A 15,737-nucleotide genomic window follows, 5' to 3' on the forward strand; every position below is an offset into this window, starting at 1 on the left:
AAGAAACTAAGTAAGAAACTTCTAATGGAACAGTTGAACTGTGAACACTGAGCATATATTCTTATATGAACTAAATATTAAAAAGAACTGGATCATATTAATGGCTTTACTTTATTAGAATCAATTGAAATTTTTAGCTAAGTAAGTGTATTTAACTAGTACTCATATTGTTTACTGTTATAAATTGTAATTTAAAAATGGCTGATCTCTGACCTGTGTGGCACCCCTAATTGAAAAAGGTTCTTTTATATACCAGCTAAATATATCAAAGTTAACACAAGTTTCCCAAACTTTTTCTGAAATAAGTATTTTTCAGTTATATGTATAAACAAAGTAAACATTAAAGTTATATATATATATATATATATATATATATATATATATATATATATATATATATATATATATATATATATATATACACACACACACACACATAAACAAAAATTAATATTAAATCTTAAGACCATTTGTGGTTCAAACTTCATTTTGACAAGTAGAGTGTTTTTCTTTCCATTTTTACCAAGAACCTCTATAACAAGCATTGGTCCAGAAAAATGTGCTGTATAACCAAAACCACGATTGTTAATAAAACTAAAGAAAAAAATCATATTATTTCTAAGTTTAAAAAAAACTACTTAAAAGCAAATTGAATAGGAGGAGAGATTTTTGTTCTGAACAACAGAATCAACAAAAATTAACATTTTGTATTAAAAATAGTATCATATCAATCACTCTCTCAATTACATATTATATCTATGAGCAATAATAAAAATGATTTTTAAAAAGTAAAAGTTAAACTAAGTTACTATGAGAATAACTTGATTCATTATAAAAGTTTTGAAAATAACTATAATTTTAAGATTATTTGCTTAAAAAATAAATTAAGTTATAAAAAAAAAAAAATAAATGTTTATTGGCTAGTGATGTTTAGTGATTAAGAAAAAGACGAAAAAAAAAAAAAAAAAAAGACTCACAAACAAAGTAAGAAAAAAAGAGAAAGAATATCTTTGCCTAAAAAAGAATTTAAATGTGTTTAGCAATAATCACATACCAGTACACATGAGGTCTGCTTTTATGTTCTGTAGGAGAAAGATGAGCTGCATCCAGTTGAAGCCATACAACAAAGGTAAATCCGGGCTGGTGAGGCCATCTTGAAATTGGAGGAATAGTGATAAACTAAAACAATATTTAATGGAAAATAAAGCAAAAAAACTACTTTAACTCCTTAAAACGCGATTAGTTTATGACTATCCAGGTAAAAAAAAATCAATTTTTTTTACAGAAAATTTCTTCTTACCTAATTTATAACAAAAAAAAAATAATAAAATTTAAACAAATTTATTAAATATTATAGTTTAATGGTGTATGGTAAAGTTTGAAACACAGCATTACATATAGCAGTCTTGTCTCGAGGCACAAATATCTCAATTTTTTACAAACTTTTTTGTCCTCTTCATTTTTTTTTTTGAGTAATTTTTTGTTGTTATTTTTGGTGGTATAAAATCTGGAAAGTGCTTCTTTGTTAGCTGCAATGTTGGCAATTTTTTTTGCCTTTCTACTTTCTTTGAGAATAAATTACTATCTATTTTCAAAGAAAGTAGAAAGGCCAAAATATTTCTCAACCATTTGGTTGATCAATTTTATATAAAACTTGAGGTTATCCATTATGCCCCCTTTTTTTTATACAGTAAAAAAGAATTAAAAATGACTAAATCCATGATCTACATAAATGATTTTTTATAATATTTTTTGAGTACTCATATAAACATTTCTTATCACAATTAAAAAAGTACAGGGCTTGCAAACCAAATCAGTGCGCATTTCATTAAAATTTTAAATTATGATTGTATGCTTGTTTTTTAATCTATTTTCTTGAAATTTTTAATTCATGCACATAATCATATGTACATATAAACTACACAATATTGCTTCTCTCAGCTTTAATGACAGCTTCAACCTTGGACCTGAAGGAGGTGCAGGCCTTCATGATGAACTCCTTTAGTATCAAGGCCAAGTTCTCAATTCACTAGAGATGTCTTGGTGTTATGAGCATGCCGGTTTGTTTTTGCCTCAAGATAGTCCCACACAAAGTAGCCAATGGAGTTCAAATAAGGGCTGTTCAAACACATGGCAGGGGGTAGAGTCTTGCTGCAACATCCATAACCAGCAACTTGTTGTATCCAGGGCAGAACTGACTCCTCCATGAACTTCAGACGTCAGTGTTCAGCCTCAGGCCCTTCTTGAAATTGTGTGGTGGCATGACATCACCCTCATAACAGTCAATGGAAATTTTTTTCCTATTATGCAAGGCATATACTGAAACCTCATAGCAATCCAGCAATTGTTCTGCCTATTATGTATTTGGTTTTGACAAAAATCCTTCTTACCATAAAAAAACCAGATCATGTTGGGGTCCTTTGAGTTTTGTAAGAATTTGTGAGTTCTTACTCCGTTGACTTCCTACATGTCTTTGTGATGACAGCCCTTGGTTTTTTGGTTTCCAAAATTGCTTTCCTAATCTTCTGAACCATTCTCATTAGTACCCCAGTGATTTGAAATTTCAAGGTTATTGTTTACAAATATCATGGTCACAGTGGACTGTCAGTCTTCCTCAGTAAAAATAACAGGTGCTAAAACAATTTTTTCTTACGGTGCTAACAATAAAACTGAATGTTCAGTATATATCAACAGTTTTTGCTGCCAAAATTCAAAAGAACTGGAGCATACAAATTTTGAGTAAAAAAAACAGTAGAAAGCTGATTTGATTTTAAAGTCCTGTAATCTCAAGAGTGTTGAACCTTTCTACTAGTAAGTTTACCATAGGAAGAAATAGGAAGAAAATGCATATTTAACTTCAAATGTGATATTCACAGTGCTGAAATATTTTTATATTCAAAAATACTGAGTATTAAATGGTTAAAGCATAGCTTTGAAAAGATTACATTAGAATATAAAAAATGAAAAGCAAAAAAAAAATCAACAAAAACATATGCAAGTATGCAAAAAAAGCCCACCATCAGAAACTACTTACACCACCAGCTTTTCCAGAGAAATTAAAATATATATCTGGTCCATGCTTCTCTGACATTTTGCAAAGAATCTCTAAGAGCTTCAATGAATGTGGAGGCTAGATAAACAAAAAATAAGTTTTTGTTAGGTTGAAATTGTTGATTTAAGCTAACCATATTATATTCTATATACACCACATACTTAACTTTACTTATGACTAATATTTTCTTAAGTAAATATAAAAAATACTTTATAATTTAACATAAATATTAAATAGTAATAAAAATGGCAAACCCATTTTAAATCTTCTGTTCTTTGTAAAGCTGAGAAGAAGCATTTTAGTTCTCGTACTGTAATGCTGTATGTAGCTATATCTCCAATAAGTTCAATAACTTTGTCTGTAAAAAAAACACCAAAAAATCAATTCATTAATTTCATCAAATTATCTATAACTTAATTGGTTGTAGCTACTGATCACTAGCAAAAATATCAAAAAAATCCGAAAGGAATCTGACTAAACATCAAAGATATTAATCACAAAAAATGTTAATAAAAAACTTTCTTTGTCAGAAAAATTTATTTATCTTATATATATTCTTCTTACAACAATTCAGCTACATCTTTTTAGCATGAGTTAGGTCACAAAAGAACTCTCATTCTATAGTAATTAAAATTTAAAATTACTTTCTGATGCAGAATGGGCCAGCTATGTACTAAACACTAAAAAAAATTATATCCAATCTGTCTGAAATTTTTGGAAAATTTTTTCTATATCTGTATTAGCTGACAAATAGAGAAGTTTAGAAAACAATCCATAGTTGTTATTGCCAACATTAAAATTTATTACTTAACCCATTAACGCCTGAAAAGAAACTAGGAAGGATATAATGTAAAATGAAACAAAAACATGAAGTTTAGATTATATTTATTACATTTATTTAAAAAAAAAAATTTTTTTTTAACCAAGTATTGAAATAATGATGCGTCCTCAAATGAGGACGTTAGGCAGATGTGTGGTATGAAAAAATTCTTCCCACGTCGTTGCATGTTTATTTTTTTAAGCGTTCCCAAATGAGGACGGCCGGCGTAAATGGGTTAAAAAGCAGCTTCTTATCTACATTCCCATTGGGTTGTTAGATTATCTCATTTAAGTACACTCTAAAAGTGATAAGAATTGGTAAAACTTTGTTCATAAATATACATGGACCATTTTAGTGATGGCTTGGGATGGCTACTCACTTGAAAAATATATAAACTACACATCAAAGATATGCACTAAAACTTGTATTTTCTAACTGACTCAAGCATAAAATTTGGATATCTTGTTTTTTTTATTATTTTTTTTGTTGAGATGTTCAATAAAATGGCCATCATTTTTATGCTGAGTATTTATGACTCAAATGTTTATGATTAACTATTGAAATATTTTGTTCCAAATTAGAATTTAATCATTCTTGTATTGACATTGGAAAAAAATTCGAAAATTGTATTTTAGGCTGAAAGAAGATTTTGGTCGTTGATTACTACCAAGTATCAAAAAATGAAGCATGTGGGTGCAAAGTTTATCCATCTTACAATCCAATTAGAGAAGAAAAAAGAAAAAAAGAAAAAATTTCATACCTCCAGAATCTAATATAGTTATCAATAATTATTCAGTAGTAGTAAAACTGCAAGAAAGTTTAGCTTTTTAAAAGTATCAAGGAAATTTTACTTTTTTGTTTAAATAGCAACTTATCATCCATATTTTTTATCATCAAAAGCTTTTTTTAGGGTCAACTACTTGAGGATACTTTCATGTCACTAGGCCTCTAGATACTTATTTCTTTTACCCTGTAATACAAAATAGTTTTTTATGACTTTACAGTGTGGTCCATTTCTAAGCAGATAATGGTGTCAATTAATGGTGTCAGACATCTAGAATTTGAAGAAAATTATACGCTGCACCTGCATGGGTTTATGGGCTCAAAAAAATGGTTAAAAAATAATAATTTCAAAAAACCATCATCAAAAATACATTAATCTACTTTAACACTTACTGAACATAACAAAATAAATTATTCTCTTTGATTCAAATTCATAAAAGAAACATTGATTTAATCAAGGAAGAAGAGCTGTTCATCAAAAATACCACTATTGTACTGTTTGAAATCTTATCACTATATATCATGTTATTGAGATAACTAAGATAAATGGGAAAGCAGCAGCAGCTTTATCAGAAGATACTAAAGTGTTTGGTTTTGTCACATATTAAACTTATGTTAAATTAGTCTAGCTAACAATCTTGGTAATGTTAAGCTGTAAAAGTAATTAACTTTTATTACGTATTGAAAGATGACTCTGGCCCACTGTTTGTAAAGTTATTTGTTAAGTTAGGAAACTAAATTATTATTATTGAAATTAAATTGCTAATAACTTATGAAAATAAATAAATATATATGATAAAAATGAATACAAAACATAAAGCCTTTTTCTTGTTTATAAATATATTTTACTAATTTATGTAACACTGCATACCATTTGTATATGAATCAGTATATTGAGTATCTGTTAAGCTTTAGCTACATTATTTAGTTTATGTGATTTTAATTTAACAAACAGAAATTAAAGAAATCATATAGACACACTACTAAAAGAATTTACTCACAAACACTTCATATACAATTACTATACATAGCCAGGAAATTCATATACAGTCAAAGAAATCATATACATATAATCAATACAAATTTATATTACTACATTTATAGATAAATGAGAATCTATCTGATAAATTGAAAAAAAGAACATTTTTTAGATGCATACAACATTCAAACTTATACATTACAGCTTTACTAAACAATTTTACATGCACTTTTTGGCTGACAAATTTTTAATGCTTAAATACTAACTTCATCAAAAGAGAAAGCTTTATCAATACAAAAGAGAAATTTTTATCAAAAACGAAAGTACATTTTTTTTAATTAAGCACAAAAAAAAAGTTTTTGTACTAAATTAATTTACAATGACTACAAATCCATTAATTATCTTATAAAATCCTCAACATTCTTGGGGAAAATAGTTTTACCGCTAGACAGAACTTTTAATACTTGTGTATAGCATTAAGTTATATGTGTTGCACAGACTAGCCTAGAACCTAAGTATTTTGGAACTCAGGCTATTTCAAGTTTGGTTTTTGTCCTCATTATCCAATTTTCCAGATGATTTCACAAAATTTCAGGACATTAAACACAAACTATCTATATCAATCCTATTCAGATTAAGAGAAAAATAACTGTAATACTTACCAGCAACCTCTTCATTCTCAAACGTTGGTAGAGCTTGCAGCAAGATTGGAATCAGTCCAACTTTTGCACAGGCTTGTAGATTTTTTATACTTTTTTTTAGCATAGATTGAAAAATATGGAGCATATATAGCTAAAATAGATTTTAAAAAGTAATAAAAACTTAAGATAAAATAGGAAAAGAAACCTTTACTTTGTTAGTTTTACATACCTTTGTCTTATTTGATACTAAATACAAACTCCGGAGAATCACCAGAATATTAAATGAATCAGAGACAACATAGTTTGTTTCAGAATCAAAAGTTCCACCAACAGTCTAAATGTAATGCTAAAAGTGTTTGATAAAACTAAAAAAATACTTTACAATTAAGAATATATAATGTTAAAGATTTAATGTCAGGGCGAAGGAATATACATTAAATCAACAATGTTACATAAATATTAACTCTAAAACACATGATTTACGACGTGTTATCAAATGTGGCAGTGTTTTTCTAAAAGTAAAATTAAAATTAAATAACTTACAAAATCTAATACTGCTTGAACTAATTTGGATTCAATTTTTTCAGAAAAACCTTCGACATTAGTGTTTATCTCTGCGATGGACGCTATCTCCTCTTTAACTTTGGTTTGTATTCTTTCTAGTTCCGTATCAGCCATTTGCATTTGAAACAAACCACTGGTGTTGAAGGAAATAAAGGATTTTGGAGTGCTTTCTACTTTGTTAATTAAAGTTTCTAGAAATTCATTCTTTTTGTCGTCGATTTGATCGTTGGCCTTTTGTATGATTTGGATGTTAGAATTTAAAACATGTTCAGCCATTATTAGTGTTTATTGTACCTTATAAACTAATTGGTTGGTACAAAATATTCGCGTGCAACGCTTTGAAATGTTTTTAACTGGAACATTTTATTCAGTTAAAATTGTCGCTAACCAACTTTTGGTGTAGCAACATGATGATATTTGAAACCAGAAATCGGTCTTTAATGAGTTGATTAGGTAAAATAGGACTTTGCATGGTCTGTTCTCTTGCATATAATAACTTTCCCTTTGAAACGAAAACTGGTTAGGTCAGAGGGGGAAAGAAGTGGAAGAAGGGTTGCTTTCCGAACTCAATAAACTTCCCAGAATTTTTCTTTCTTTTTTTTTCAGTAAATACGATTCTTTATTTTTACAAATAATTAGTTTTGTAAAGGAAACAATTTCTCCCTGGTATTCTATTTTTTTGCTTTTAACGAATGCAAAGCTGTTCAGAGGGAATGGGAGCAAGATTTCAAACGAAACCTTTTAGTTAAACAACTATTACTTTATTAATTATGAAAAAAAAAAATGCGTAAAAAAAAACTTCTTTATCTCAGTTTATTTGTTTTTAATTTAGTTTTTACTTTAACAAAAGTTGCTTTTTATTTACTAATTGACAGAAACGACTGCTCTAACTCTTCCATTCGTCCCTGCTGTTTAAAGTAATTTGGTTTCTTTTGTGAAATGAGGCAGACATATACAGTATTTCAAAGATATAAAAAAAATATATAGTTGAAAATCTCCTCTAGATTGTGGAATACAAACAAAATATGAATTAAAATCATAAAAAGTACTATTGATGAATACTTCTCTTTGTATGTTTTAATTCAAGCTTATTATGTAAAGTTCCTAAAAATGTCTAGCACAGACAGTTTTTTTGTCCATCTTCCCTCTTTCACCCTTCTCCGAAAAAGTGAGTTCTATATTCATGGCTCAGACCATATGAATAACTGTGTACACAGCTCCATTACAGTGAAACAACTTTGCACAAAGCTCCATTAAAAAGTGGAATCTCAAACCTAAATTGTATTATCCTAATTAAATCTGGGTCAAAAGTGAAAATTTTCAACATAAAAATGACTTATAAACAAATGTTGAATAGGAAGCAGTTGCTCCCTATGTACAAACTTAAATCTAGTAAAATATATTTTAATGCATGTTTGTGCAACTTCTTAAAGATCGTGTAGAGATGCAAAATAGAAAAGATTTTTGTGAATGGTTCTCAAGCTTTTGAGATTTTTCTTAAATAATAATTCTTACACCATAAATGTTTACTGTTCATTTAACTCTCCTATCCACAACTGATATTTTAATTTAAAACATAAATTTTTAAATTTTGTTTCGTGCATTGATAAACGTTTTTTAAATACTAAGGCGCTCCAGACTAACAAAACGCTAAAACAACTTTAGTTACATAGGTTTTGTCAGACATAATATTAATTTATTTAAAAATTAAAACTATTTTTTAATCATAATTACAGATTCAAGTAGTAAATTGAAATTAAATCACCACAAGATTTTGTTTTAAATCTACTGACGTGAAATGTCTTTAAACTTAAAATAAGTTTTTGTAGCGTTTGGCAAGTAATGCAGCGCCATAACATTTAAAATACGGGTATCAATGTATTCATTAAAATTAAACAAATTTAATTTAATGCAGCAGAAGGAAAGTCGCTACGGTTATGTACGCTTTTGCAGCGGTATGCAATATTTCTGTTAGAATATATTTAACATATGGTAACTTTCAGCACCACTGGTCATTATGAGGAATTTTTACTATGATTGTGTTTTACACTCGCCATTAAAGTTTTAAAGTTTAGTTTACATATGAATATAGTAAAACTATTTTAAAAAAACTAATCAGCCTGAAATCGATTTTATTAATAATATATTATTTTAATTAGTATTAATAGATATAATAATGCTTATTGTTTACGGCAGATATATTACAATAAAAAAGCATTCAATTCGGCAAACTTCAGTTGGACAAAAATCAATTCGGCAAACTAAATGCTATTTCACAGACCTTTGCAATAGCATCTCGACCGGTATAAATTCGTTAGTTATCAAAGGGAATTGTTGTAAATTTTAATGAATAGAATATTATGAGCAGATTTTTTAAATAATTTGTGAATAGACTTTTTTTATTCATTAATTGTAAGTCTTTACTTTCACCTATTAAAAAAACTGTTTGTTTAATAAAAAGTATTTTGAATGTTGTTTCAAAATAATTAAAAAAGACAAAACGGAAGTATAAATAGTAAACAAAAAACATGATCTTCCTGAAATTTATAAGCTAAATTGTTTAAAATTAATTCCCTGTTTCATGTTTTGCGCAAGCATCAGTCAGGATATACAACTCAAAACACAAAAGGCTAAACACAAAGCTTTGAGGTATGACGTCATGACTTATGATGTAATCTTGTCGCACAAAATCTAATCTAAAGCACAAAATAAAACACAAGTTTTAAATTTATTTAAAAAATCCATGTCAGGGTTATCAATGAATTTATAAACCTCCGACAATTAGCTTACAAAAACGTTTGCATCCTATGTAAGTGTTCATTTTAGCAGTGAGTTCTAGCTTTAGATAATTTAAAACTATTTGCAAACCTGTTACAATTTTTACGATCAATAGCATTCATGTTTATACCAGATATCAATGGTTATAAATCATATTATACTAAAATCTACAATAATTCAGCCATTATTAAATTGGTGTCTTGGAATGCTTAAAATTCTCCTAAATAACTTACTCTGTTCTTTTAAAAATAAAGTGAAAAGTATATAGCTATTTTTCATTTGAAAGCATGGAGAGAAATAACCAGTGGCCACAGGAAATCTGTTGTAAAGACATAAAACTGGGAAATTGATTATCTACTAATTGCAATAAGTTCAAACTCTTTTTTATATAGTTTATTTAAATTGTTATTTTTTTAATTCCACGTGCTTATTTACATTAGTTTTTTTAACTGTTGTCTCTAGGGTTACATAACTTGGTTGATCGCCAGCAAAAATTCAAAAGAGAATCGTTTTTAGGAACATAGTGCTGTTCAATTTACTGTCGCAACTATAGTCAAACAAGATGAGTTCACACAGAGTTGCTTTATAATACCACTGTATAAATATGTTTATAATAAATTGAAATAATTTTAGTTTATAACAGTTTATAACTAATATAACAAAAATAGTTTATAACAAATCTATGATTGTATAAAGATATTTTTTTAGATGTTTTTTTTTTTAGATGCTTCGTCAGATAACAGAAACTTTAAACCAATATCAAGAGCAAACAATTTTCGCCTCAGACTCCTTTGCTGATGAGAAGGGGATTTTCAGTTCCCTCCCCTTCAACCCCCGTCTATAAAAATAAGTTGAATAGAACCTTAGAGTTATAAAAAAAAACATTTGTTGAAAACTATTTTAACAAAGATACAACTATCTTTTTGTTTTTTGATAAATTATATTAACCTGTTTTCTTTAATTGAAAGCAAATTTGAAATAGGTTTTCAGAGTAAACTTACTTATTCATCAAATATTTATCAATTGTGATCATAATAGTTTACTTAATTTAATATGGGTGACAAGAGTTCACTAATAAAATCTATTATAACAAAATAGATTTTAGTGTGGCGCTTGAGTCTCAATATCACACATAATTTTTCTGCGACTTAACCTTTATTTGACGTCATTCATTTTTATTTTAAAGCGTCAAACTATTTTTATACAATGACTTGTTAAATCAGAGGCTCTCCCTTCTCATCATCAGATACATCAAATGATGATACCAAAATGGTATATATACGCTACGACCATCGAAGGCTTCCATTGGAAAAGAAGGGGATAAAAAAACACCAGCCATCTGATAGTGTAAATCATTCAGATGAAATATTGCCAAGTTTAAATAGTAACCGTAGGTCCGAAGAACTTTTTGATGGTTATTTAGGTGAAGGTCGATTCAACCATGCTAGAAAAATTAATTACTTTAAAGAAATGCCGAGAAATGCACTTAATAGATATGAAACTGGTAAGTGATCCGAAGATTTTTCAATCAGCAATCTGAATATATTTACAAATAATCATGATAAAAGATATAATCCCGCTTTCGAAATAAATGTCAATGAATTGCACATAAAGGAAATAGAATGACTAACCCAGTCTAAGTGAAACACTGATTCAATCTTGAAGTTAAGGTCTTATAGATAAATACATAAAGTACAACATAAAAAGACTTTTTTTTCTCTGCAACGAGAAAAACAATTTAAAACAACGAGTATTATACATTTTCATTACATTTCGAGGTATTTTATAAATTTAGATATTAACAAAGTTATGGTTGGTGATTAAATGTAACAAAATTTTCAATAACTATATAAAAAAAGAACCACAATTCTTCAGTATCATTAAATGAAATCTACATGCTTTTAGAAAATGATTCAGAGTCTAAAAGACAAAAGATAAACATCCATGACAACGATAATTATTTCGATGAAAAAAATTTATTGACTGCTAAAAAAGACAATTTTCAAGATCTGGGCTCGTTGAACAATGTAATGCGGAAAATTGAGGATGAAAAAAATAAACGTCAGCAAGATCGAGTGAGTGAGGAGTTTGCAGAGATCAAAACAAGAGTTTCAAATATTCTTAGCACATTTTGCCAAAGCTGTTCCAATCTGCACAAAAATTTGCTAAACTCCCAAGATATTATTTTACACAGCAATAACTCTCAGCAATATCGCATCTCGGAAATATTAGCTACCTATTCCGAACTATGCATAGACCGTGAAGACATTTTAAGGAACGTATTTTTTTCATCCATAGATACAAACTGTGAAAAGCAGTTACAAGATTCAATTTTGGAAAATGTCGAAGACATTTCTTCGGAAATTTCAACAGCAATGGAAGACACTAATACCAGATTAAAAATTCTGCAAAAACTTTTCAAAAAGTTTATAGCGATGAGATATGAAACAAACCTTTTCCAGATTTCAAAAAAAAAAGATCGTGAAATGCAACTTAAAAAATTAGTCACTGAACAATTCAAGAAATTTCACAAGCTCAAATTAGAACAGAAGGAAAAACTTGACACCTGGAAGTTTGCTGCTAATGAAGTTGTTGAGGTACTGAGATCAGTGAGACAGGAGGGTTTGGCAGATTTTCAGCGTCTCGAAGAAGAATTTTTAAAGCTTGTCAAAGTATTTAATACTCAAAAGGAAGTCTTGGAAGATACGACATTGAAATTTGAAAATCATAAAATTACAATGCAAAAGCTCCTAAAAGAAAAAGAAATCAACAAACTAGAGCATGCAAACCTGCAGGATGAATATGAAAGATGCAGAATGAATCTTAAAAGCGCGCAAAAAAAGTGTACTAATCTTGAAATAACACTTAATGATACTATACTAAAATGCACTAGCCTTGAAGGAGCACTCAAAAAAGCTACAGATATTGCAGACCAACTCTCAATGCACACTAAAGATAAAAACGTAACACCAGATACATTAAATCCATTTCATCAATCAAACGACAAGCTGGAGAAAGCAGAAAAAAGTTTTATTGAAGAAAAGAAAAAGTCAAAAGTTTTCGATTTAAAACTTAAAAAAAGTTCTAATTTAATTGATTACAAAACGGAAACGGACGAATCAAATTATCATAATGAAATATTTAATAACGAATGCTCCAAGTGCGCAGAGTTATACAATAAGATTACGTTGCTAAATGCCGAAATTGTTGCATTCAAACATCAAAACTTTGAAAATAAAGTTTTTTCTTCTCAGCAAACCGAGAATACCCCTGCAAGTTTTGAGGATAAGGAGATTTTAGAACCTCACGATAATCAATTCCTTGTGGATGGCTGTACTCAAACTCAATTTACTCTTGATGATAATAGCGATATGTCAAACCAATCACAAATTCAGATGGAAAATAAGTCGTCTTTAGTTCAGCCATTTTCGAAAGATTGCGTTTTAGACGTTTCAACTCAAACACAACCATTTGACATCACATTTAAAACTGATTGCAGAAACAAAAATATCTCAACCAGTACGTGTGATCTAATTCGTTTGAATTGCACAAATGAACAAGTCGAGTCAACACTTGAGATGGAAATACTTTCTCTTTCGGCAAAAATAAAAGATTTGATCAAGAATAACAATTGTTTAATGAAAAAAAAATCCGAACCTCTAATTAACATATCAACCGATTCTAAAAAAGGCATTCAAAGTGCACTTGTTAACTCTCAAAACTCAGTTTCATTTAAACAAGATGCTGTTGGGATCAACTTTGAAAATATTGCCGATATACCAAGTTTTTATCGACCCATTTGTGAGCAAGAACCTTTGATGCAAAGAAAGTGGACAGAGAGTGGTTTTTTTGAAGAAAGCAATTCAACAAACAATACGACGGAAAAAAATAAAATCGACGAGAGAAAATCTGTCACTGATTTACCTAGTCAAATACTACATTTCTTAAGTGAATCAGCCAAAAACAAATGCTCTCATTTAAGTGACAAAACTAAAGCCTTAATTACACAAGATATGGGTGAAAAGGAATTGGCAACAAAAGAACTCTACGTATTTGCTGAACACGCTATTGATCTGCTTCATACAGTTGCTTTTGTTCTTTCTCAAACCCAGGGGAAAAATTGCAGGCCAAATGTTAAGATTAAATTGCCAGAAATTAAGAAAAATCAAAAATACGAAAATATGTCATCCACCACGTTGGCATCTAAAACAAAAAGAGAGCAGCAAGCCGCTCTCAGCTCGACATCTAAAACTAAAAAAAACAAACAAACAATTAAACTACCAGACATTCAGACACCAAACCGTCAATCAAGCAACAACACGCGACATTTAACTTCAGAGGTTAAGAAAAAGGAAAAAATGGTCTTGGAAAGAAAACGAAAAAAAATCTTTTCTCGGCATAAAAAAATGATAGAAAAGCTTCGAGCAAGCGGAGTTGGTATGAAACAGATTTACACTATATTAGGAATTTCATACAGGTACGTTATATAAATTACAAAACTTTTATTTTCAAACATGGTAATTTAATTTTTTCTCTAAAGCTTTTCTCTCTTTTTTTTTTTTTTATAAATCATGAACTCTTACAGTAATGATGAGGCAGATTTTTTGGAGGAAAATTCAAATTTTGAGCTTTCGAGAAGTAGCTCACCAACAGAAGCATTGGATACGAGTAAAGTTTTGTCCACTAGTAGCAACTATCAACTATCAGCAAAGACTGCACCAAAGCAACTAGACAACCTGACTCGGGTAACAGTTGTTACAAACTAAGCATCGGCGAATTGTTTTTCAGTTAATAACAAATAAAAAAGAATAGTACACATTTTTGAAAAGTGCAAATGTGTCAGTCTTTTAAAACAAATTGAACTTTCTGAAGTTTATTAAGTGAGAACTATTTGTAAGTTTAAAACAGCAAGCATTTATGGTGTGTCAAGTTTATTCATTCAAAAGCTTCTATTTTTGAACAATAAGTTTTAACGGTTTTTAATCGAATAAAAATGCCATACGTTGAAGTGTTGAAACAAAAAATGGTTTATGACGTATCACAAATTTTATTCTAAAATCTTAAAACTTTTTAAACTTTTAAAATCTTTCAAATCTTTTTAAAAGTTTGTACTTAAAAGTTACTCCTTATTTTTCGTTATTTAAGGAAAATCAAAACGCCGATGATTGTTATAAATAACTCGTTTGATTCATTTTCTTATTTTGTCATATTTTTGAGTTCCTCTTTTTGTTAACTGACAACGTTCCATTTCGCAACGCAACAGAATCTTTTATAATTTCAACGATCAAATTAATATTTCCATTAAATTTGAATATTCATTATTTAATAAAAGTATGATATTATTTTAAAAGTCTTTCTAAACTTTTGTGATAAAATCGTTTCTTTTTTTAAACTAATTTTAATCTAGACCATAGAAACATCGACGTATATGGGCAAATTTGAAAGTAAAAAAGGAATACATGGTAAATCCCCACAAAGTATATTACATCAATTCAACACGGCAGATAACGCACGTTTGATATTTCCGTCTATAACATCAAAAGCTTCAGCTAAAGAAGATTTTTTTACAAATAACTTCTTTAATACTAAAGGTTTAAACTTTCCACGACGGTGAGCGTGGTGATGAAAAGGGGGAGAGAAAACAAGGACTGCAAAATAAATTTATCTGCTGCTCAAAATAAGAGAAAAAATATTTTAAAAGAAGACTAGGCAATCATAAAGTGTTTTCAAAATTATTAATCTCAAGTGAAAATTATTAATATACTATTTTTCGACCAGTTACTGAGAAGATTATAACATGAGGTATGTGGTTGAGCTTTAAGTGATCTGTAGAGGATAAATCATTCTTAATATAATTATTACGACAAGTCATTCTTATCAAAATTATTACAACAATAGCATATAATTTTGTTAAAAGGATAACAAACTCAATGCTTTTTTTTAACCCGATTCACAAGCGCGCGTTTTTGAACTACTTGTCTAGAGTACGCAGGGACCACAGTTCTGTTCAAACATTTATTATTATCATGGCGGCTTGAAGTTTCAAAAAAAGAATTAACCAATAACTTTGTAACTCAGTTTGACCTTTTATTACTGAGTGAATATACAAACAAACGAGTT

General features: G+C 28.9%; 2 protein-coding genes across 2 annotated transcripts in view; one reads left to right on the forward strand and one right to left on the reverse strand.

The window, feature by feature from the left end:
• LOC145187722 (lipopolysaccharide-responsive and beige-like anchor protein) overlaps positions 1–7,188 on the reverse strand; it is a 32,615-nt gene extending 25,427 nt beyond the window's left edge. The window contains exons 1-7 of the mRNA XM_090080597.1: positions 6,819–7,188; positions 6,505–6,609; positions 6,297–6,426; positions 3,307–3,410; positions 3,035–3,130; positions 1,055–1,179; positions 468–594 (exon numbers count right to left, since the gene is read on the reverse strand). Of these exons, the coding sequence (XP_089936723.1) occupies positions 468–594; positions 1,055–1,179; positions 3,035–3,130; positions 3,307–3,410; positions 6,297–6,426; positions 6,505–6,609; positions 6,819–7,115 (984 nt within the window). The 5' untranslated portion in view covers positions 7,116–7,188. The remainder of the gene's footprint in view (positions 1–467; positions 595–1,054; positions 1,180–3,034; positions 3,131–3,306; positions 3,411–6,296; positions 6,427–6,504; positions 6,610–6,818) is intronic.
• A 2,336-nt stretch (positions 7,189–9,524) lies between these two features.
• LOC145193010 (uncharacterized) lies at positions 9,525–15,488 on the forward strand. Its single transcript, XM_090080598.1, has 6 exons — positions 9,525–9,648; positions 10,080–10,213; positions 10,342–11,121; positions 11,523–14,094; positions 14,203–14,362; positions 15,025–15,488. Exons 3-6 carry the CDS (start codon positions 10,887–10,889, stop codon positions 15,229–15,231), a joined length of 3,174 nt encoding a protein of 1,057 aa, XP_089936724.1. The 5' UTR covers positions 9,525–9,648; positions 10,080–10,213; positions 10,342–10,886; the 3' UTR covers positions 15,232–15,488.
• The last annotated feature ends 249 nt before the right edge of the window (positions 15,489–15,737 follow it).

This window comes from Hydra viridissima, unplaced genomic scaffold (assembly GCF_058129835.1).
Source record: "Hydra viridissima isolate aposymbiotic clone 2 unplaced genomic scaffold, HvirCarnegie_v1 scaffold_2, whole genome shotgun sequence".
NCBI lineage: Eukaryota > Metazoa > Cnidaria > Hydrozoa > Anthoathecata > Hydridae > Hydra > Hydra viridissima.